At 39.8% G+C, this 25,229-nt stretch overlaps 2 protein-coding genes and 1 pseudogene across 10 annotated transcripts in view; 2 read left to right on the top strand and 1 right to left on the bottom strand.

Annotated features, from left to right (window-relative positions):
• Positions 1–9,206, top strand: part of LOC140514472 (zinc finger and SCAN domain-containing protein 29-like) — an 82,980-nt gene extending 73,774 nt beyond the window's left edge. Inside the window, exons 3-4 of one of the 2 annotated variants that reach the window (XM_072624907.1) lie at positions 1,919–1,999; positions 2,840–9,206. In XM_072624907.1, coding sequence (XP_072481008.1) covers positions 1,919–1,999; positions 2,840–2,859 — 101 coding nt within the window. In that variant the 3' untranslated portion in view covers positions 2,860–9,206. Of the gene's footprint in view, positions 1–1,918 lie in introns of both variants that reach the window. The other variant, XM_072624906.1, reaches the window with a different exon arrangement.
• Positions 1–25,229, bottom strand: part of LOC140514476 (enhancer of rudimentary homolog pseudogene) — a 55,788-nt pseudogene that overhangs the window by 13,353 nt on the left and 17,206 nt on the right.
• Positions 23,285–25,229, top strand: part of LOC140514447 (TP53-binding protein 1-like) — a 130,923-nt gene continuing 128,978 nt past the window's right edge. For 7 of the 8 annotated variants that reach the window (XM_072624842.1, XM_072624849.1, XM_072624840.1 and 4 more), the window contains exon 1: positions 23,285–23,510. In XM_072624842.1, the coding sequence (XP_072480943.1) occupies positions 23,285–23,510 (226 nt within the window). The remainder of the gene's footprint in view (positions 23,511–25,229) is intronic. The other variant, XM_072624846.1, reaches the window with a different exon arrangement.

Genomic DNA, 25,229 nt, shown 5'->3' with positions numbered 1-25,229 from the left:
GATATCTATGAAGTACTTTGCACTCCTCTGAGGAAGGAGCAGAGCCATAACTAGGAATTCTGCACATTGAGCAAAGTGGGCAGATCAGGTGATAGAGAGAGCTCACCTGGGGTGTATAGCCATGGAAAATGAGAAGAAAAAGCACAGCCTTTGACAGTGCTGATAGAATCCCCTAGATCAGGGGATTCATGTTAAGAACATGAAGTCCATGGATTTCAGGAAGTTTATTAACTTGGGTGGGAAAAAAAATTACATCTTTGTTTTTCACTAACCTCTAACTGAAATTTCTCGTTTCCTTTAATTATAAAAGTAGGCAACAAATATTTTTTCTGTCCATAGATTTCACCAGACTGCCAAAGGGATCCATGACACAAAAGTGTTAAGAACTTCTGCTCTAGATTTTAGGACCCTGAGACAAACCCCAGCTGCCCCATTTAGTTATGGCTCAGAGAAAAGAAAATACAAAGACAAGCCATCATTACTGGGCTTTTTCCTCAAGTTTAGGAGAGTAACTTTTTGCACTTTGGGTTTTGTTTCCAAGTCTTTAAGAATGTCTCTGGCTTTTCGATGGGACATTAATATTTTAGAATCCTCTTTAAATGTGTTGAGATAACACTGGGGAGTTTTTTACTTAGATGAGACCAGTTTGGATTCTCTGACATCAATAGCCATATAATCATACTTAGATAACACAGGCCACCCAGGAAACTAAAATGACTTCACAAATAGTCAATCACATAATCTCAGCAGATCTTTGAAGAGGTTTTTACATAGCAGAGGGAGTCATTCTCAATAAAATAGCCAAGGAACTGAGTGAGTGATGTATCTAAATTTACTGGAGACCTGTGAGAGAGCCACAAATAAACTAGAGAAATGCTTCTGACATTTTGCAAATCATAAACATTACCTGACACAATCTTCTCCCAATTTATTCTTTCATTGTTTTGAGCATTATATGCACCAAAGATGCTTCCAGAAGATTCCCAACTCAAACCGTATTGCAACTTTTTTATGGTGTGGTGGTAGGGAGGTGGAGAGTGGGAAGGTGAGAATTGCAGACAACAGGAAGGAGGTATGGAAATTCTGGTGCCAAGTTTTTTCTATTTTTACAAACAGATAATGTTCAATTGACAACACTGTTAGAAACTAATACCTTATTGGTTACTGTGCTGGGCTCCACTTGGCACAGAATCATAGATTTGTTACTCTCCGACCTGAAATATGATTGGTGCTTTCCTTTACAGTTTGATCTTTTTCACTTGAATGATAAGGCAAGTATTTTTTGGTAGGGGGTGAAGTAGATGCATTTTGTGACAGTTTTAAGGTATAATTGATATTTTCCCCTTAGGAATCCTGATTACTTTCATCCTCATTCAAGGTAGATGCCTATAGCACACTGTCCCCAGTTAAACTAAAGCAACTTACAAAGTCAAGCCAGTAAGCATTTATTAAATGCTGATCATCTGCCAAACTTGGTGCTAAGTGTTGAGAATACACATAGAAGCAAATAGAAAGATAGTTCTTGCCCTCAAGGAGCTTATATTCTAATGGGGGAAAAGATAATACATAAAAGAAGGCTGAAAGATGATAGGAAGGGAAAGATATCCATGAAATGTGTGGGGGTGGTGCATAGTAGAGTAAGAAGTTTGGAGAGTCAAAAGCGGAGAGCTGACTGAGGAATGAAAGAGTAAATATGGTTGGCTTGGGAAATATCTTGAAGATGGAGGTTCCAGGAGGAAATGATCCATCAAAGAAAGTGGCCACAGCGGTGAAGGAATCTTCCAGGGTGAGAAGAATGCTAGGGAAGGGTACAGAAACAAGTTCAAAAAGTCAGGAGTAGAGCCCAGAGAGGAATAAAGGTACAAAGTCTTCCCACTAAATGAACTTACATTTTTTCCATCATTATTTTTAATAACAGATTTTCAACTCAAGGACAATTGCTTTATCTCCTTTGTGATGCTCGGAAGAAGAGAAAGAGATGAAAAGATTCACCTGAAAGGTGAAACTTCAAATCTTTTATGATGTTGATACAGACTAGGGAAAGGAGAAACTAAATCCTGGCATGTTGTGCTTGGGGAGAAAAAACATTGCAGAAAGAGTCTAATGACAATTCAAGATTTTATCTGAAAGGAAAAGATCAAGGAGAAGCTGGTCTGCTATATGCTCAGTTTAAAACTAGTCAAAATATGTGATTTTGACAGGATGAAACAAAAAAAGACATTTGACAATTTAAAGATAAAAGAATTGTCTATCTGATCATGTCTTTCTGATTTCCCATAAATGGAAATTATATAATTTTTGAAGGAAATATATTAGGAAGAAATATATATTAAATTCCCAGAGCTTACCATAGTGATGGACTCTGAAAGGAATCAGAGCATATGGCATGGTGATTTCTCTCAGCCATGACCATGCTTCTGGGTGACTGGAAGGATGGTGGTGCTATCAACATTAATAATGTTTCCAAAATCATATGAAAGCACCATTTTCAGTGGAAAACAAACCTCTCATCTTAAAAGTCTCAAAACACTACAGTAACAATGTCCCATCAATTTCAGTTTATGATGGAAATATATGTTTGTGTCTGTGTGTATTTACACATGTATATGTGTTTGGGAAGGTCTGTATATAAACATCGATGTACAGGGCAAAGTTAGTAGGGGTGGAATGTAGAGGTGTAACATGAGAAGTAAGGACAGGCAAAAAGGGTGGGAGAGAGGAAAAGGGTGGGATAAAAACTCAGGTTCAGCATCTCTATGCATATTTTTAACAGTAGGCTAACCATGTTCTGCCAATAAATACTTTTTGAAAATTATTATGTTGGAAAATTTTTTTCCAGGTCTGAACAATATGTACTAGCTCTACCTGCATTTGCCACAACCAGTCCCATCTTCTTAACCAATCCAACTTCTCTCAGATGGCTACCAGATACTCCTGTGGTTGGGAACCACTCACACAGAAGCCACAACAACCAAAATAACACTGCTTTGACACAGTGTTCCTTCATGATGGATTAAGTTGATCCACTAATTTTCATTCTTAAACAAATGTCTGTTTGTGTGTGTACATGTGCATATATGCATGCAAAAGTCATAGTACCCTTCTCCTGTTCCTAGAGAGTGACTTTGTCTTCTCCAAAAAGTGTTTTCAAAAGGCATTAGGGCTTCAAACCCTACACATTCCCTTGTTATCCCTTCTTCTCTTGGCCATCTCAACCTTTCTTTATGAAGGTAACGTTCAGGTATGTGAAATTCCTTCAGAAACTTAATGTGTTGAACAAATATAAGGAATTATTTTTAGTATTAGGCTAAGAGAATTCAAGCAACGCCCTTCAACAATTACATGGAGGTTTCTCGAAAAGTCAGACAAAGAGGGAATATAGAACTAGATGTATCTTATAACTTCCTCATTGAACCTATTACCATATTTACATTAGAAAACTTTGATGTTTCTTTTGGAGATCATCACCTCCACCTAATGAAGGTGTCTGTGGCCAAGACATCCAAGAGATACCCTCTCTTTGAGAGCTGGTTATCACACTCCTTCCCAGTCAGTGCAAGTGTGCATCCATACACATATAATTTCTTTTAGACTTTAGGAATATTGGTCCATGTTTAATTTCATGGAAAGAACTTAATTATATAGTCAGGAGTTCCCAAAAAAACTATTTCCACAGAAGATCATTATTTCATGGTAGAAGGAAAGGACAAACAAACTGTACCCATAAAATAGGAATAAGGAGACCTGGGATCTGTCTTTAATGCTGTCACCCAGCAATTGTACATTTTTGGACAACACACTTCAACCATCTAAGTTTTAGTTTCCTCCTCTTTAAAATAAGGGATTTGGATCAGATGATCTTACATTTCGTCCCAGTTGTAAACTTCTATGATCATTTGACCATCACCTTAAACATTTGAATATAGTTGTATGATTTCGCAGGAAATATTTTCTTATGAAATTCTTTGATAGGGCCATAGGATCATAGGTTCAGTGCTGAAAGGGATATTAGAGACCATCAAGTCCAATGAGACATAGGGAGTTTGAATGACTCGCTCAGGGTTGTGTAGCTAGTAAGTATCTGAGGCAATTTTGAATCCAGGTTTTTGAGTTCAGTGTTTTATTACAATGCTACTTCAGAAGCGAAATGGAATGTTTGAAATGACACTTTAAAATCATCATTTCTTGAGCTGGACCTGGTAGGAATCTTTGAGATCATCTAGGCTAAGAGGAATGATTTACTCAAGGTCCTAGAGTTATCCAAACAGCAGAGTCAGGATTTGTATTCTTTCAGTCTAGTATTTTTCAATTACCCAATGATAAAGCCCCTTTTCATTTTTCAGTCATTTTCATTCATTTCAGATTCTTTGTGATCCCATTTGGGATTTTCTTGGGAAAGATAGTAGAGTGGTTTGCCATTTCCTTTTCCAGCTCATTTGACAGATGAGGAAACTGAGGAAAACAGGGTGAAGTGACTTGCCCAGGGTCACATTGCTAGTAAGTATCTGAGGCTGGATTTGAACTCATGAAGATGAGTCTTCCTCATTCCAGGGTTGGCAGAACATGACCTAGCTGCCTCTAACAGAGCCCCTTTAGAAGCCTAATTTCATAACATGGCCAAAGCTTTGTGTCCCAACTTATATCTTGGTCACAAACAAGTAGCTTCCTTTTAAGGAGCAGAAACCAGGTTGTGACAGATGTAGGGAAATAAAGCTTGCAATGAGATATTTTGAAAAATAGTGACAGTCAAACAAGTTGTGGTATATGATTTTGATAAAATACTACTGTGCTATAAGGAATGATGAGATCAATGATCTTAGAAATACATGGATAGACTTGCATGAAATAATGAAGAATCAAATAAGTAAAAGCAAGAAAACATATACAGTAACAGCAATAGTGTTTTAACAACCACTTTGAGTGGCTAAGTCATTTTGACTATTATAAATACCCAAATTAACAGCAAAGGATGTATGAAGGAAGATGCTATCTGCATCCAGAGAAAGAAATGATTAATAGAAGTATGTATAGAATTATTTTATGCATGTGCACACACACACACACACACATATTTGTGTTTAGTGGTAGTCATCTCTAGGGTGGGGGAAAGAAAAAAAAGAAACATTATAACTTTATTATATATTTTAAAAGAATAGCAAGTTGTACATAATTGATTTGCAATTTCATGTACAATCATCTTTTAAAAACCATACTATGTGATGGAAATGCTTTATTTCATCAATTAAAAAATTTAAAAAAAAAGAAAATTAGTGACAATGATTGGAGCCCCCATTAACAACCATAACTTTTATTTACATCCTAGTGTGATGATTAAAAAGGTTTGAGACATAGTTTCTGAATTTAATCATTTTATTAACGAAGCCAGTAGATTATTAATAAAAGGATGTTCATTTAGTCACCTCTCTTAGACCAAAGACCCCTACTAGCAGTGGAGTCACAATTTATATGCCCTTTGAAAAGTAGATGTTTCCAAGGGATGGCAATCAGCTGTGATTTGTTAACACAATGGGAGGTGGGCTATCTTGCAGTACATGACTTAGGTCACTCAAATGTTGGTCAGAGAGACATCAATTTCCATATTACATCTCTTTATGATGGGGAGAATCAGCATTTTTCCCAGGCCTGTCTGAGCCAACACAATAAACAGGAATACACCCATTAGCCCAAACTTAGAATTTCTTTTACTGTTTGATTAGATCTCAGCTTGGATAAATCTCTATGAGAGACTTCCCACATCGGTTGATTTCTAGATAAGGAAGTAGGAAAGAGGGACACCTTGTATCTAATGAAATAGTTACTAAATATGAGAGGAATATTCATTTCTCACATTGGTATATTATCCAGTTGAGGCTACGGGTGGCTTGATAAAATAGAAAGAACAGAAATTTAAAATGGCAATCATTTGGCAAAGACTTTACATATATCTTTCACTGTCCAAATTAGTGTCCTTTCTTTATAATCCTGCCCTTGCTTTCATGTATTTCAAATACTAAACAACTTCTATGCTCAAAAGCACTTTATTAGGCACTGGGAATACATCAATGATAAACTAAACAATCCATATTCCCAAAAATCTTATAGTCTACTAAGGATATACATAATAAACATGAAGACAAATAAGCATTAGAGTGGTAGAGTGTGATAGAGGCACAGACAAAGGGCTCATTTCAGCTCAAGGTATGAAAGTAGACTTCATGGAGAAGGCAGAAAGTGAGCTGGTCCTTGGAAGGAAGAGAAACATTTCTTTAGGAAGAGGAAGGAATGTTTTGTAGGCCTAGGGGATGGCCAGTGTGAATGCATGGGGTAGGAAACAGCTGAATAAAATCAGGGAACTTAAGTATGAAGGGAAATGATATGAAATAAGATTGGAAAGGCAGGTTGGAGCCAGACTGTAAAGTTCCTTATATGCTAAATTGAAGAGCTTGTTATTTTATCCTACAGGTATGTTAGCAGTTGACCTGCTTAGCCATCTTGGCCATATCATAATTACAAGCGACATTCCTTCTAGCTGTTTGGAATGGGAAGAAGGGTGGAGAGAAGAATTCTCCTTATTCGCACCTTAGCTCTGCCCAGAACCATAGCGAGTCCCAAAAAGTCACGTTGGATAAAGCAGGCAGCTTTCTGTTATTGACAGAATAATATTCAAAACAGATTTGTCCCTTGGAAAAAGGATTGGATGGAGAGGATGATCATGATTCCAGGGAACAGATAATGACAGTTCTAGGCATAGTTCTAGGGAACTACAAGGGAAGAATGTCGTCTATATTGTAAAATGTGGTCACTCAGTTGTCTTTGCTTAACTGTTTCTCTTGTTTTTATTACAAAGGAAGGTTCAATTCTAGTGTGTGTGTGTGTGTGTGTGTGTGCGTGTGTGCGTTTGCATGTGCATGTGCATGTGCGTGCATGCGTGTGTGTAGGGGGCATACACAGAAATGACAATGTGGCCTTGGGCAAGTTCTTTAGGCTCTCCGGGCTTCATTTTCCTCATCTCTAAATTGAGGGGATTGCAGTAGATGGCTTCTGAAGTTCCTTCCAAGTTCTAAATCTATGATCATAAGATATTTTTAAAAGTATTCATAAAACTTAATTGAAAACAAAATTAATTTATTTTTACTCCCTCTCTCCGTTCTTTTTTCTTCTTCAGAGTGCTCCATTTTCATTTCTCTTAGGCTCAATCTCAGGTTTTAGCTCTTGCTGTAGTTCTCACAGCAAATAATTGATGGATGGAGAAAATGTTATTAACAGGTAATAGGGAGCCACTTCAATTTCTTGAGCAGGAGAGTGCTATGTTCAGATATTATACATAAGGAAAATTATTTTGGCAGCTTTGTTTGGCTGGGTTGGAGGGGAGAGATTGGAGGCAGGGAAACCAGTTAAAAGATTATATATTACAATAGTCTAAGAAAGGAGGTGGGTGAGGGGTGGTAATTGTATGAGTGGAGAAAAACATCTAAATTGCATAGGTGAGTCCTAGAGTTGACAGCTGTTTGGTAGCCTATTTTTCTAACCTTATTGGCCATTACTCCCCACCTCCCTCCACTCTTTATTCATGCCCAACTGGTCTTCTTTCTGTTCTTCACACATGATATTTCATCTCCCCTTTGCTGTCATTGTTCTGGTGGTCTCCCATGCTTGAGATGCACTCCCTTCTGGCCTCCATCTCACAGAGTGCCTTCCTTTAAAATACAGACCAGGTATTATCTTCTGAATAAATCGTTTCTCTACTCGCCCCCCCTCCCCACAACCAGTGTTTTCTCTTCCAAGCGACTTTATATTTAACAATTTTGTATATATTTGTATTCATTTATATTTGTATCTATTTGTGTTGAACTTAATGTTTATATTTTAGGGCATGCTTATTATCTCCTCCATTAAAATATAAGCCTATTGTGAGAAGGGATTGTTTTATTCTTTGTACCTGTAGCTCCAGCTTTTAGCACGGTGTTTGGCATATAATGAACACTTAATAAATGATTGATTGAGTAAGGGGAGGAAGAAGAGTCAAAGATGATTCTAAGCTTTCAAGTCAGGGGGATGAGGAAGCCATCAGTGGAAATGGGGAAGTCAGGGAAAGGGGGACTTTTAGAGGGGAGATGATGAGTTGACCTTTGGTGACATGTCATAAACTTGCTACTTATAGATATAGATATCTTATGCTCAAGGTCCTCCAATACCATGTGGACAACATCTTTCTGAAACCGACTAGGAAAGTTCAGGAAGTAGTCTATTTAGATAAGAGATCTGAGATAAATCTGATTAACACTCTCTTATCATTGATCTCTATGCTAACATAGGGGCAGCTAGTGGAACAGGGGATAGAGTACCAGATCTAAAGTCAGGGAGACTTGAGTTCAAATTTGCCCTCAGACACCTATTAGCTATGTGACTCTGGGTAAGTTATTTCATCTCGGTTTGCCTCAGTTTCCCAATTTGTAAAATAAGGATGCTAATAACACCTACCTCCCAGGGTTTTAGGGAAGATCAGATGAGATAATAATAGTAAAGGGTTTGGTATATGCTAGATGGTATGTAAATGTTGGCTATTAATAAATATTATTATAGAATTATAAATAGTGTTATCATATTATTATTTACAGCACATCCCAAAATATGTGTGTACTTATATATGCATATATATATATATGCATATATACACATGCATACATACGCACCTACGTGAGGACCCAGGCTCCTCATGTACTCACTTCAGGACTGTACAACTTCCACTTGTCTTATCGACTTTTCTTAACTTCTTCCCTTTATTTGTTTTTCTGGTAGAAATACTCTGAATCTCCCTCATCGTTCACTTTCCCCAAGCTCCTGCAAACAGACTGACTCTCCTAGAATCAGTCTTTGATTCCATATAAGCCCATATTATAGTTCATCTTTTCCTTTTCATATAGGTTAATGAACCCCTTTCTTGGTCAATAAAGTCCTTCACACCAATGTTAGTTCTCCATCTGTGTTTCTTCCTCTGTCACTCACAAGCCAGTCTCCAAACATGCCATCTCCAGTCTACTTCCTGATGCCTTTAAACAACCCCTATGAGTAACTGGTAAGATCTTCATGATTTTGATTGGTTGTGTTGAAATAGTGTTGACATGACCTTAATTCCATATTTATTAGCATATACTCAGTAAATGCTTGAGGCAAATCTGGGATTAAAGTCTTTGTGTTTCTTTCCAGTCTGCTTCTCAGTACTTTTCCTTGAAAAATCTTGTGAAAATACATCTAGATGATACCCTAAAATTTTAGGATTCCATGAGTAGATAAAATTTTCTTTGGTTTTTTAACACAACTGACACAATAAAAAGCTTTCTGTAGTTAAAATGTGAATCTAACAAAATTCAAGACAAGGACCTATAAAATACTCAAAGATGGAAAAAACAGTTAATATTTATACGATGCTTTAAACTTCAAAAAAGTGTCTTATTATGTCTGTTTTACATGTGAGGGAACTGAGTCTAAGAAGGGTCAATTGACTTAAGGTTTAGTAAACTGTGACTGAGGCAGGATTTGCACTCAGGTCTTCCTGATCCCAAAATCTGGTTCTTAAGCTATTGTACCTTCTAGTCACATCTGAGAGCTATAAAGAAGAAAAACTTAGGAAAAGAACACATAACATTTTAGTAAAAATGTATTAGAAACATTACACACACACACACACACACACACACACACACACACACACACATATATATATAAAACAATGTATCATGAGTTCATGATTTCCTGTGTGGAAATTACCTTCATCCATGCAAATTGTAATATTTGTTCTCTATAACAGGGCTTCTTAAGCTTTCTCTACTGGACCCCTTTTCGCATTTAGGCAGTACTCCTTGGCATTGAGTGGTCTGAGGCTACGGTAAAGTTACCCAATGCAAGACAGGCAAGCACCGACAGAAGCACCTCAGATTCATGTCTGATTTTTAATTAATTTTTGGTCTTTGTGCATTCAGAAAACTTTTAATGTTGTCAATTTTTTCATGACCCCATATTTAAATTTAAGAAGTTTAAGAGGTGTTGCACATCAAAGTACCTGTCCATAACTTATACATATGAATAAGATGTATATATCTCTTTCTTTACATGGTGGTTTGGTGAAAATAGCAGAATGTCTCTATTTAAAACTACTTGAATATTATTCAAAAATTAAGCTTTGATTAAAATGTCTTGTCACTCCAAAGTCTTCCCCCACCTCCCAGAATTTAGTCTGTATCAGGGGGAACTTAGAGCCTAATTCTGTGATGGTTATATTTGCTAAAATACTCTTTAATACTAATTAACCCACAAACACCTATCTGGTGAGTGGTTAGGGTTGAAAATGATGGGCAATGCAGACAGCTGTGCAAAGAAGACAGTGCAGCTGTCTGCAACCATTCATTGACACTCCTGTCTCCGAGTTTAACAGATGTTCTCTTGACAGTAGTGATTGGTGTTGGAACCTGGCAGTCTCTGAGGTAATACGGTAGGGGTGCTGTGCCTGGATTTGTGGGAGAATGGGAAGAGTAAATATTAGGGGTGATGGAAGATTATATGTTTTACTCATGTTTCAAGCACTGGATTTGTGGTAGCTCTGGGTTCCAATGCCTTTCAACAGAGCAATATCAGTATTTTAGACACTAACGACAAGACCCTGGAAAAATCTGGTGGGCAGTTTTGGTAGAGGAGTCTTCAGGGAGTAGGCAAAAGATCTAGTCTATATGCACATAATTAATGAGAATAATAATAGCGAGCAGTTATATAGCATCACCTAATATGTGCCAGGTATCGTGCCAAGAGCTTTACAAATATTATCTAGTTTGATCCTCACAACAGCTTGGGAGTTAGGTGTTATTATCTCCTTTTACAGATGAGGAAACCAACTCAAAGAAGGGTTAAGTGACTTACCCAGGATCATACAGCTAATAGCTGTCTCAGGTCATATTTGAGCTCAGGTCTTCCTGACTAGGCTTAGTGCTCTCTTCACAACACCAGCTAGCTGTGGCAAGTGAGAAGTGCTTCTGGGTGCTTGTTTACATTTGTTAGCCAACAGGATATCTGAGAGAAAGGTAAGTTTGGAGAAAATTAGATGAGTTAAAAAAACAAAATTAGAAAAGATTATCAGGGGTGCCATGTTATTATACAATCTGTCTTCCTTGTTTCTGTTACTTTCTGGATCTGAATATTATAGATCCAGAGTCAAATGACCCAAGCAGCCATATAGTCCAAACCAATGAGGAAACTGAGGCCATGGAGGTTAAATGACTTGCTCCAAGTTGTAGTATAGTTAATGTAAAACTCAGGAGTTGAACCTTGGTCCTCTGACTTCAGAGCCAGTGTTCTTTCTGTTTATTATCTCTATGAACTTGGGAAAACTCCCTTAACTTCTCTGAGCCTCAATTTTCTCATTTGTAAAAGGAAGGGGTTTGACAAGATGGTCTCTGAAGTTCCTTCCAGCTTCAGAGCTGTTATCCAATGATCCATTCTGTGATATTACATTGTAATAATGGATGGTATATGGTCTAAGGGAAGAGTCCCTTCCCAGGGTCCTTCATTCCAGTAGCATGAAGGAGTGCCTTTGAGAGGATCTATAAGAAATCTGAGGTAGTTAGGTGGTGCAGTGGATAGAGCACCAGGCTTGGAGGCGGGAAGACTTATCTTTCTGAATTCAAATCTGGCCTCAGACACTTACTAGCTGTGTGACCCTGAGCAAGTCACTTAACTCTGTCTCAGTTTCTTCATCTGTAATACAAACTAGAAAAGGAAATGGGAAATCATTTCAGCATCTTTGCCAAGAAAACCCCAAATAGGAACATGACTGGAAAAACTACTCAACAATAACAACATAGGAAACTTGGAAGCTGTTTTTTTCAGGAGATGCCCTTCTGATCACCTAGAATTCTTTCCCTAAGAATAACAATACTTTTGTTGAAAATATTCTCAATTTTGTTTCCTTCTCTGATGTACAGACAAGTGCTGTAGAATATATGGAGACTGGGGAAAATGTTTGGATCCAAATTATATGGTATAGATGAACTTTCTGAACTTTGTGCATACATAATCATCTATATCAAAAAGAATGTGACTCAGTTTAAATCTTGATAATTTCCTCACATTTCATGGACGTGATTCTAAATTATTATCTCTTACCCTAAATTCCTTCCCTTTTTGATCATACCTCCAAGGGCACCATTGCTTGAGTATATATCCCAAAGTTCACAAAACTCTTACAAACTTTAGCAAATGAATGGTTAGTTTAGATAGAACACACACACGTATACCTCCGATGTAAGCAGTAAGGAGTCCACAGTTTACATTTTTGTCTTTTTTTAAAGAGAAATCATATTCCATATGAGCCAGTCTTTCAGCCAAGAGAGTGTAGAAAGAATCTTCTCCCCCCTCTCCATAGTCTTTTTCTGTCTCTTGACTCTGTCTCTTTCTACCTCTTACACACTCCCTTTTTAATCATGTTTTTAATGCCCTTTGTAGACAGAATGAAGTAGAATATAAATTATGTTTACCCATCTTAGAACAAGCTGTTCCTCAGCGACATACCAAGACACCAAAAATGAGACATATTCTTTGGATAATACCTTCTTTGTGAGCGAGGATTGAATCACTAGGTCTAGAAACAAATGATTAATCACAGCCCAGCTTTAATGAGAATGACCACAGTCTGTGAGATCCCTAAATTCAAAAAAGACAAATGTGTATGGCAGTAGTTCTTAACCCTTTTTTCTGTCGTGGTTCCCTGGCTCAATCTGGTGAAACTTATGGACCCTTTCTCAGGATAATGCTTTTTGAATACATAAAATAAAACACACAGGTTTAAAAAGAAACCCAATGAAATTGAAATACAGTTATCAAAATATGAAAAAAAAGTTCATAGACTCTCTGAAATCTAAGCATGGACTCCTTGGACCCAAAGTCAAGGAGTTATTTTAATCTCTGGAAAGTCACGGTTTCTTAAAGGTGGCTTCTACAATAGTAGTAATGAAAAGTGTAAATATAAAATATGTAAACAAGCAAATACCATCTTCCTTTCTAGATATGTATCTGACCAATGAGAGGATTTTGGGCAGCATGTAGTTTGTGTCCTTATTTTCTTGCCCAATTTTTCCATTCCTCTCCTTCAAGTAGGATCAGGTACACTAATCTTTATGGTCCTAGAATAATAACATAAAACAATCCTGTTATTACCAACAGCAACCACAATGATGGTGAGGCTCAGACAGTTTTTAGACTAGATCCTCCTAAGAATGAAGGATATCAAAGATGTCCAGGAAAGGGTAAACGACCCATCCACACAAAAATATTTATAGCAACTTTCTGTGGTGGTTAAGAAAAGGAAACCAAAGGGATGCTCATCAATTGGGGAATGGCCAAACAAGCTGTGCTATATGATTGTAACGGAATATTATTGTGCTGTTCAAAATAACGAGCAGGATGATTTCAGGAAAACTTAGAAAGGCTTACATGAACTAATGCATAGTGAAATGAACAGAACCAGAAGTACATTGTATGCAGTGACAGCAGTATTGTCCAATAAAGAACAGTGAATGACTTAACTACTCTCAGCAATACAGTGATCCAAGACAATCCCAAAGGACTAATGGAGAAGCATACTATTCACCGAGAGAGAACTGATATGCATTGAATACAGAATGAAGCAGGCTATTTTTTCCCTTTCTTTCTTTCTTTTTATTCTAGTCTTCTTGTACAAAATGGCTTGAGGAGCAGCTAGGTGGTGCAGTGGATAGAGCACCAGTGCAGGAGTCAAATCTCACCTCAGACACTTGACCCGCACTAGCTGTGTGACCTTGGTCAAGTCACTTCACCCCAACTGCCTCATCCTGGGCCATCTCTAGTCATCCTGATGAATATCTGGTCACTGGATTCAGATGGCTCTGGAGGAGAAGTGAGGCTGGTGGCCTGCACAGCCCTCCCTCACTCAAAACAAAGTCAAGTGCAAGTCATGTCATTATTTCTCTGATGGTATGGTCTTCAGCAACCAAGGACACACACAAAATGGCTACTATGGAAATGTTTTACATAACTGCACATGCATAACTTACATCTGATTGTTCACTATCTGGGGTGTGGAAGGAGAGAGAGAGAGGGAGAGAATTTGGAATTCAAAATGTTAAATAAAAACGTTTAATTTTTTTTAAAAAAAGAATGAAAGAAATCACAGAATAATTAAGTGTTTGGAATTTCCTCTTTAAATAGAAAGCACACATCATTTAAGTGAAGTCCTATGGGAGAGGAGAAAATGTGCTGGTTTGGAGACAGAAGACCTGTTTCAAGTTCTGGCCCCCTCTACTTATTAGTCATGTAACCTTGACAAGACTTCTTGGAGTCTGTTTCTTGGTGGAATACTTGAACCATCCATATCAATGTTACTGTGAGTAATGAGCGAGATAATGCATGTAAAGATGGGCCAGTGTGGAGAGGCTGATGGAATATTTGACTTAGAATTGAGAAAAAACTGGATTCTGCCTCAGTTACTTATGATCTGTGTGGATAAAAAAACAGCCAAATGGCTCTCTGACCCTCTAGCTCCTCTTCTGTAAAATGAGGAAAGGAATACTTGTAGTGTATGGCACACAAAGTTGTTTCAATGCCTAAATGAAATAATTTACATTATATACATGAAATACATAGTACTGATATATATGATATATTATAATTATAATATATATTATATAACATTGCTTTTAATGAATACTGGCTGATTGTAATGTGTTATATATAGGCACTGTGGTCAACATTAAATAGTCAGTGACAAAGTGAAAGAGCCCTTGACCTCAAGGAGCAAACACTCTAGTGGGAGAAAGGATATGGGTTATGTACAAAGAAAATATGGAATGATTTGGGTGGAGGCTGAGGGGCCAGGGGGCTAGGGACCCTTCCCCCAGAACAAATCCAATCCATTACTATGATGTAATATCACAAAATGAATCATAGGATCATAGCTCGAGAGCTGGAAGGAACCTCAGAAACCATCTAGTCCAACCCCCTCATTTTATAGATGAGGGAACTAAGGCTCAGAGAAATTAAGGAATTTTTCCCAAGATCACACAGAGAGTAAGTAGAAAGAACATTGTCTCTGGAGTCAGAGGACCAAGATTTAGCTCTGTTATATACTTCTATTATATGTAGAACATAACTTATGGTATAACGTATTATATAAGTTCTGTTAACTCTGAAGCAAATCATTTAAGCTTTCTGAGCCTTGGTTTCCACATTTAAAATGTGAAAGATTTAGATGATATGGCTTCTGGAATCTCTTTTGGCTCTGGATCTATAATCTTCAAATCCAAAATTTTAGATCCAGAAAGTTACATAAGCAAGAAAGACAGACAATTTTATGGTTGCATGGCACCCTGAGATAATCTTGGATGATCAGAGAAAGTCTGATGTAGGAGGTGTATGAAGGGAAGGTGGGAAGGGAATAAATTACAGGAATGCTGGACTATCTATAAAAAGGTATAAGGATGAAAAATGAAATGTTATCTGTGAAGCATTGCAAGTTGACCATCTTGACTGGAATTTGAATATGAATAATGTGTAATAAGTCTGGGAATATAGGTTGAAGCCCACCCACAGTTAGGGAGTCAGGACATGGATGGAAATATAGCAATGGGAGATCAAGAGAAAGTAGGAAAAGAATGAGGTTTTCTTATGAAAACCCAGAAAATGATTCCCAGGAAGAAGGAGTCATCAATAATGTTAAATGTTGAAGAGATGATTAGGACTGAGAAAAGATCACTGGATTTTGTAAATATAAAATCTTTGGAGAGCACAGTTTCAGCTGAGCAAAGAAATCAGGTCAAATTGCAAGGGTTTGAGGAGTATATGAAAAGAAATGGAGACAATAAGAATAGACATTTTTTTTCTAGAAGTTTGTATGGGAGATGGAAGATACAGGATGTTGGTTTGAAGGGATGGTAAGGTCAACTCATGTATTTTTAAGGAAGGATTAGAACTGAGCAGATCTATAAGTAGCAGGGAAGAAGCTGGTAGATTGGAAGGTATTTGAATTTAGAGGGAAGTGGATTGATTGTGGAAGTGATTTTTTCAGAAAGAAAAGCCTAGAAAGGGTAAAATCCAGAGTTGAGGGATTGGCTTTGGTGAGGGGAAAGGTCCCCTATTCATTAGAGACTAGAATAAAATAAGAAAAAGAGGAGAATGTCAAAACATTTGGAGATGGAGATGGAAAGTCGGGAAGAAGAGTGAGTTTTGAGTGAATGGCTTCTGTTTTCTCGATTGTTGTGTTTGTCCTTCATTGCCAAAGAAGACCATGCCATCAGAGAAGTGATGACATGACTTGCACTTGACTTTGTTTTGAGTGAGGGAGGGCTGTGCAGGGCACCAGCCTCACTTCTCCTCCAGAACCACCGGAATCCAATGACCAGATATTCATCAGAATGACTGGAGATGACCCAGGATGCAGTGGGAGACCTTGGGCCCTTTAGGCCAAGGTCTATGCAGGCACTCAATGGATTTAATTGCAAGAAATTCTTGGATGAAGCAACTGATTACAGAACTGATCTATTTTGTGTATCTACATTTTACATACACTAATATATTAATACTAGCTAGTAGTAAATAATGCCCAGAAGAGAATGTTTAGTATCCTTCAATCCTAAAATTAATACATACATCTTAAATCCCAAGCCACTAAATATATACATAAATCTTAAATCCCAAAGATGAAATGGTAGAACAGAAGCAAAGAATTTTCAGCCATAGTGGGAGAAAGACATGTGACTAATCAGAACAAAAATAAAACAGTTTTCATGTCTTCTGATGAGTATAATTGTTCCTTGTCATCTTTGGTGAACCTCCGCAATGCACTCCTCTTCCTTCAATTCAATAAGCTTTTATTAAGATATTTTCTCAACAAAATATAAGGGAAAGTACTATGCTAAGAGGAAAGGGGAAAGAGTGTTGTGGGAGCTTTGAGGCGAGAAGAGAAAATCTGAAACAACCACTGAGGTGGATGGGAGAAGCTATTAAGGATGTGTAAAGGAATAATATTGATATAGTGAAATCCCAGTTGAGATTAAATTATGTAAAGTTGTAACAGATTCAAACAATGTGGTTTCTTGACTTCCACCAACATCCTTCAGTGGTCCTTGAGTAGGAGTGGACTCGGGTGGTAAGGGTAATCTGAGGTTACAGTTTGCTTAGGTATGAGTGCAATAGATCAGAGGGCAGGGAATTGACAGGAAGGGACAATAGGGATTTGAATTGGTTATCTGTAGAATCAATATTTGGAAAGGAGGAAAGCAAAGCCAGAATGGAGCCTGGGAGAACAGGGAGGGGTAGAGAGGCTAGAGGTTCTCTTGAGGATAAAGAATAGGTTTAGGAGAAATGAGGCTCAGGGGGAGATGGAATGATAGCTAATTATGATGACATCAAGGAATTTTGTAATGGAACATTTTGTAAACTTTAAAGCATTAAAGATAGCAAGTATTATTAGTCATTTTTGAATGAATATGGTACTGTGAAACTCTGAAGGACTATACTATTTGAAGATCTCATCAGAGGGAGAGTGGAAAGGGGGGGAGGAGGAGGAGAAAGAGAGAGAGAGAGAGAGAGAGAGAGAGAGAGAGAGATATTACAGAATCACAGGTTTAGAGTCAGGGACCTTAGAGACCATCTTTTTCAACCCATTATTTCTTATTTTATAGATGAGGAAACTGAAGCTGAGAGGTGTGGTATACTTTATAAACAATGTCTTCCAGATGGCATCTTTTAGGTAGAGAAATTAGTGGAATGATGTATTCCAGTTCACCATGTCTACAAAAATTTCAAGGTCTTCTTACACCTGATCTATAGACATTACTAGGTAATTCAATTCTCAAACCAAACGGTAGAAGCCCAGCAAGAGCAAACTAACACGCCTCTTGGTGATCAGTTGCAAATGTACTTTCAAATTAGTAGTCAAGGTTATCAGCAAGATGGCGTAGTAGAAAGACGCACATACACATAGCTCCGAACCCACAACCCATAGAACAACTACAAAGAAGTAACTCACGGCGAATTCTGCACCCAGAGGCCACAGAACATTGGAGCGAGGGAGATTTCTGTTCCGGAGAGACCTGCAAACCTCTCGTAAAAGGTCCTTCGTGCTGCGGACTGGGCGCCGGGACTGGGAGCTGAGTACAGCCCTGCCGTGGCCGTGGCACCGAGAGGAACAGATCCGAGCAGGCTTCAGGGACGGGATCTCCAGCGGCCGCACAAGTACCTCCACCCACAGGTGACGGGGGTCTGTGAGAGAGACCCTTTGGTGAGTCGAGGGGGGAGTGGGGTGCCCCCATGGCTCGGGCCCCCTCGGGAGACAGAAGCTGAGGGGCAGCGGCAGACCAGGGCTCTCCAAGCAGGCAGGAGCCTGGATCCATTGTTGAAGGTCTGTGCATAAACTCCCTGAGGGAACTGAGCCTGAGAGGCAGCCCTGCCCTCACCTGAGCATCTGAATTTAATCTCACACTGAATAGCAGCCCTGCCCCCACCCAAAGCCCTGAGGCTGGAAGCAGCATTTGAATCTCAGACCCCAAACACTGGCTGGGAGGATCAGGAGGTGAGGTGGGTGTGAGGAAAATATTCAGAGGTCAAGTCACTGGGTGGGAAAATGCCCAGAAAAGGGAAAAGAAATAAGACTATAGAAGGTTACTTTCTTGGTGAACAGGCATTTCCTCCCTTCCTTTCTGATGAGGAAGAGCAATGCTTACCATCAGGCAAAGACACAGAAATCAAGGCTTCTGTGTCCCAGCCCACCCAATGGGCACAGGCCATGGAAGAGCTCAAAAAGAATTTTGAAAATCAAGTTAGAGAGGTGGAGGAAAAGCTGGGAAGAGAAATGAGAGACATGAAGTCAAAGCATGAACAGCAAATCAGCTCCCTGCTAAAGGAGACCCAAAAAAATGTTGAAGAAAATAACACCTTGAAAACTAGCCTAACTCAATTGGCAAAAGAGGTTCAAAAAGCCAATGAGGAGAAGAATGCTTTCAAAAGCAGAATTAGCCAAATGGAAAAGGAGATTCAAAAGCTCACTGAAGAAAATAGTTCTTTCAAAATTAGAATGCAACAGATGGAGGCTAATGACTTTATGAGAAACCAAGAAATCACAAAACAAAACCAAAAGAATGAAAAAATGGAAGATAATGTGAAATATCTCATTGGAAAAACAACTGACCTGGAAAATAGAGCCAGGAGAGACAATTTAAAAATTGTGGGCCTACCTGAAAGCCATGATCAGAAAAAGAGCCTAGACATCATCTTTCATGAAATTATCAATGAAAACTGCCCTGAGATTCTAGAACCAGAGGGCAAAATAAATATTCAAGGAATCCACAGAACACCGCCTGAAAGAGATCCAAAAAGAGAAACTCCTAGGAACATTGTGGCCAAATTCCAGAACTCCCAGGTGAAAGAGAAAATATTGCAAGCAGCTAGAAAGAAACAATTCAAGTATTGTGGAAATACAATCAGGATAACAAATTCGTAGTCAAACTCAGATGAGGATTTATGTATCCTGTTTTCAATGTATATCTACTCATTGTTGTTGAGTCATTTTAGTCATGTGTCTGACTCTCTGTGACTCCATTTGAGGTTTTCTTGGCAGAGATACTGGAGTGATTTGCCATTTCCTTCTCTAGTTCAGTTTACAGATGAGTAACTGAGGCAAACAAGGTTAAATGACTTATTCAGGGTCACGTAGCTAGTAAGCATCTGAGGCAGATTTGAACTCAAGTCCTCCTGACTGAGACCAGGGCTCTATCCTCTGTCACCTAGCTGCCTACAATATCTATGTAGTAGCCCAACAATGATTTTGAAAAAAAAAATGTTATGGTGAAGTGGTTGTTGTTAAGAAACGTTTTATCCTTGTACAAACCCACTTAGTACACTTGTCTCCCTACTCTATACCTACTAAAAATAGAAACTGGTTTGACCTTTCCATTCTACTCCCACCCTCACCCCCAGCAACTTTGGTTTAGTTTCCTATGCTTCAGTTCAATTCAGCTCCACTCCACAAGCATTTATTAAGCTTCCACTACAAGCAAGTTATGGTTAGGCTAGGGATAGATACAAATGCAAAAATGAAAAACAATCCCTGTCCTGGAAGAACTCATATTCAATTGGATCTTCCACCCATATCAGAATTCATAGATAGCTTGCACTATAAACACATTTGGGGGGTGGGGGTGGTTTCATTCATCTGGTTAGGAAACTCACTCTACCCAACCAGAATGATAGTTGTTCAGAAATTTAAAACCCTAGAAAACTGCGGGTGTGGGGGACCTCCGAGAGGTTATTACTTGTGGAGTGTCATATACTAGTACCAGAGGCAGGAGTTGAACCTGGAGCTTCCTGACTCTGAAGCCTGCTAATCTAAAGTCAAAGACAACAACCTTAGAGGTTTTTAATGGCCCTTCACATCATTACAATAGACCACTGCATGTGAGAATCTACTTCTTCAGTCAGTTTCAGCAAATCCAAGTCCTTTCCTCTATTGCTTCACCATGCAAACAAATGAAACTGATGACTATCCAAATAGTTTTCCTTACCGCATGAGGAAGATGCTAGAGCAACAATGCATATGGAAGTTTTGTATATTATTGCCAAGTCCCCTAGATATTAGCAGTCTTTCCCCCTTGGAATTAGTTTATATTTCTTTGCCTAATTTTTTTTGTTTACTTCTCTACATACATGTTGCAAACTCCTCCCCACATTAGAATATAAGTTCTTTGAAGGCAGGGTCTGTTTCATTTTTGTCTTTTTATACCTATTACTTAGCATAGTGCCTTGCACATAGTAGGCACTTGATAAATATTTGCTGAATTCAAGGGAATAAATGTTCTCACTTATTATCATTACTGAGCTCCACAATTTACTTAGTTTGATTATTGAATAAAAAAGAGTAAATTCTTAAAAAGTTTACTAGTCTCTAAAAATGAAATCTTCCTCCCTTTCTCCTTCCCTCCCTTCCTTCCCTTCTGTGAAAAGTCTCTCTGTCTCTGTCTGTCTGTCTCACACACACACACACACACACATATGCACATACACACAAAGGCATCAAAATATTTTAAAATGACACTGGAATTAGGCATAGTCTTACTGTTAATGAATTGCCATAACATGTCCACTTTGTTCCTAATTTATAGCCATTGAGAACTGAGTACAAACTATGGAGGTCTCTACTGAGCTGGAAAGGATCCTAGAATGGGCCTTTCATGGGCAGAACAACTTTTGAGTAACACTAACCTAGCTAAATACTGAGAAGCTCACCACTATAGACCTCATGATGTAATAAACTAGTTCTTTAGTCCTAGCAAAGTGCACAATATTTATAGGATGCATTTAAAGAAGAGAATAAAGAGCATTATGCTCAAAGGTGGTAGGGAAGACTGATCACCAGATAATAGATTTTTCCAGACACAAAAATCACAAAGATTAAAATGTGAGGGATAATAATCTTTGTCAGTTGGAGACAACACTGGCACCAGTGAGATTAGGCATCTGAAACACTGAAGAGTAGTTTATTCAGTGACAGAATTTGGCTCCACAAATTTAAATCAGGACAGTCCAGTTTAGGCTTTGTCTAATGTAATTCTTGGTCAGATAGTCACACCCTAATATTTTACATGTATGTCTATTTTAACCACTCTCTTCAGATGGCTATTGGATTTTAAAGTGGTTTGACATAAGGCACCCATTCAGATGTTATAGTCCATATGTTTGTGGAAGTTGTTCATTCCAAGAAATGAATTTGGAAAATACATGTAAGGTCATTTAAAACCATTAGGATCTTTGTCTCTGACTTTAGATCAGTAGCAAGTTCATTTTCCAAAAGGAAACTGTCTTTTTCTGATTTTGTATGTCATGAAAACTGGCTCTTAAACTCTCTCTCTCTCTCTCTCTCTCTCTCTCTCTCTCTCTCTCTCTCTCTCTCTCTCTCTCAGTAGATTTCATGGTCACAAATGAAGCTAACATTCAGATTTGCTTCTTGGAAAACGTTATTTTGCATAACTTTTAATGTTTTCTACATCCAGGCAAGGCTGATTGCAAATGAAGAAAACTGGCCAGTTTTCCCCTATGGGTCATGGAAGATACACACAAAACAATTTCCACAGTCTTTTTTTTTTAAGCCGACTAAATGGATGCATTTTTTTTTCTTCTGTATGACATGAGAATGGTATGGCCAAAGAAGGCAAATGTGAAAAGTCCTTACTCCTATTTAAACAAACACACACACACACACAAACACAATATTCGGGTACCTAGACATGTCTCATATATTAATTGGATGAATAATCATAATATGGGTGAGCATATACATCCAAAGCCTAACAGACTCTTTAAATATTGTATTTCTGCATCTAACTTTTCTCGAGTTAGATTTTCGAGATTTAATTATCTCCGATTGCTTCAGTTACCTGATTCTCCATAAGTAAATATTTTCCTCTGTGGGGTCAACTAAGTTTTGTCTCTTCAGGTTTTTTTTCCTCGACTTTCCCTTACTTCAGAAGGATACCGCAAAACATCTGTAGCCTAGTCTGCATTTAAAAAGCTAGTCTGCATTTAAAAGAAACCCTGGAAAGGAGAGTTCGGGGATGGAAGAAGAAATGTTGATAGGTTGATTAAGTGCTCAGAGGTCCGTGGTACTTGAGTTGTTGGTGCCTAAGAGGGTCTTTGAGGTCCATTTCAAATCTGGGGGCCTAGAATCAACCCCCTGGGATCCCCGAGCCCTCAGGGTCCCGCTTTCTCTGATCGATCTTAAGTTGGACGAAAATGACCGCATCCTCTGTCGTGACACCGATTTCCTCTATCATGAGATCGCGAGCGACAGGGATGTAGGGAGCCACAGGGCAATGAAAGAAACCTCAGAAGGAGAGAAAGGCAAAGCTCTGGGGCCAGGGGAGGAGAAAATGAGGGGGGTGGGAAGGCTGGGGGATTTCCTACCGATCTTCCCCTTCTAACGGGAGCGGAAAATGTGATTTGCTGTGCATTCCAGGAGCGGTCCCCTGGGGTGACCTCTCCCCGCTGGCCCAGGTAGAGGGAGGGGGCTTTGGGGAGGGAGGAGAAAAGGAGGCGGGTTCAGTCTGGTAGGGGTCCCCGCTGGGAGCCGGGGAGGGGGGCTGTATGGGGAGAGAAGAAAGGAGGGGGACTCAGTAACGGGAAAAGGGGGCGGAATAGCGGGCCGGGCCGGGCGGCGCCTGGCCAATGATGTGGCGAGGCCCAGGAGCGCGGCGTGCAGCCGGCGGACATTTAAATGGGAGACGCCGAGATGCTGAGGCACTCGGCGCGCCCTCCATGGACTCGGGGGCCAATCCAGCCGCGCAGACACAGTCGCAGCTCCCAAGCTAGCCGGGTGTGCCGCCCCAGGGGGGGTCGGGGGGCGCGGAATCAGCCCCTGGGGCAGTCCCAGCGACTCAGGAAGACTTACAAAACCCCCAGGTCACAAAGAGAAGAGAAAATAAAAGGACGCTTCGGAACAGGTGAGTTTAACCCGACAGATGCCAGTTCCAGGTCCTGCTTGGACGCAGACCCCACAAGGAGAGCTTTCCTCTAGTGAATCTCGAGCCCTTCCATCAGCGCACCCCACAGCCCCCAATCCATGCTGGGATCCTCCTTCCTTGCTCTCCTCGGGCAGAGCTGTCTGCTGACAGCCACGATCCCGAGAAGGACTGTGAGCTCCAGAGAAGGAACTGTCCCGAGCTGCAGGTTCCTTCTCTGCAGTGGAAACGCGTGGAGGTCAAGCCTGTCGAGGAAGCGCCTGTTCCGCTTTCCTACACCTTACTGGTTTTCCACTTTCTCAGACCGTCTCTTGTTCCCCTAAAAGGAGGGAAGACACCCCATCCGTTAGGAAAAGGCGCTGGGAAGCAGCGCCTTATTGGGGAAGACTTGAGACTTGGGGTTCAGTCTGGGTGATCATCCTTTCCGATCTGGGCACAGAAGGGATTGAGGCGGTGGCGGCAGTGATGGTGGGTGAAAGAAAGAGGGGAAGGAGAATGTGAGCTTCTCAGGTGTGCTTGTGCGTGTGTTTTTGTGCGTGCTACAGTGTATGCGTGATGTAGTGTGTGTGTGTGTGTGTGTGTGTGTGTATGTGTGTGGTATGTGTGTCCGTTGGCGCCAGTCTCCTATCTCTTACTGGTTGAGCAAAGTTGGAGAGCTGGGAGAAGGAAAAACCGAAAGGTCGTGCGAATGTAGTAGGCGCAGTGAGAGAACCTTTCACCTGTGCCTTTGCGCACCAGGTAAAAGGCGACTGGCTCAGGGGAACGTGTGTGCGCTTTTAAACCAAAGTGAGCCAGGAGCCCCTAGAGGTGCACAAAGTTGGAGATTCCAGGATCTCCACTTAGCCCCACACTTAGTCCAGCCCTAGATGACATTTTCTCCCTCTCCCACTGAAATGCTCGGTCTTACTCGTGTACATATTGGAAGGTACTGTTAAAAGTTGTAGATGCGCATCCCAAACCCCGTCTTCCCTGTTCCCTTTCCCCCTAGACTGTCACTCAAAGGGGTAGTCGCCGCTCATGCTCTAGATAAGAAGCGGTGACAGGAAATCTGGGGGGAAAGATTCTGTTTCACCAGAAAACCTGGAGCTCCGGGCACTTTTGCAGTCCCAAATCGTCTCAGGAACTCGTCTTCTGGGCAGGCCCGATCTGGTCAAACCTTTACAAACAACCCCGTAGAAAGTTCAGTTGCCTAGGGGTTAATACAAACCAATGTTGAAACTAATCTCCCCAACCCATCCCCTTGTTTAACTGGAACTTGTGATTTCAAGAGTGGGGATCTTCCAGTCGCGAAAAACCACTCCAATGGTGCAGATCGGCAATTCGTTGGTTTTAGAGAGTCGCCTAATGCGCTGAAAAGTTAGGGGCTTTGCCCAAGGTCACATTGTATGAACTCAGGTATTATCTGACTCCCGAGTCTGACCTCTCTCTTCTGTGCTAGGCTACTTCCTTAATGCGTTGATGTTAAGGGAAAATCAAAATGCTATCTGTGTCCTCCTTTCTGCATTATCTAGGAATGGGCTTTCCAGATATAACTCACCTTAACTCATCTAACTCGGTCATGGAGACTTAAAGAAAGCATAGGTACCTTAACTGGATTGGGGGGTGGGGGTGGGGAGAGAGAGAGAGAGAGAGAGAGAGAGAGAGAGAGAGAGAGAGAGAGAGAGAGAGACAGAGACAGAGACAGAGAGACAGAGAGAGAGA

This window comes from Notamacropus eugenii, chromosome 7 (assembly GCF_028372415.1).
Source record: "Notamacropus eugenii isolate mMacEug1 chromosome 7, mMacEug1.pri_v2, whole genome shotgun sequence".
NCBI classification, from domain to species: Eukaryota; Metazoa; Chordata; class Mammalia; order Diprotodontia; family Macropodidae; genus Notamacropus; species Notamacropus eugenii.
This window is presented reverse-complemented; position numbering and strand designations above follow the sequence as displayed.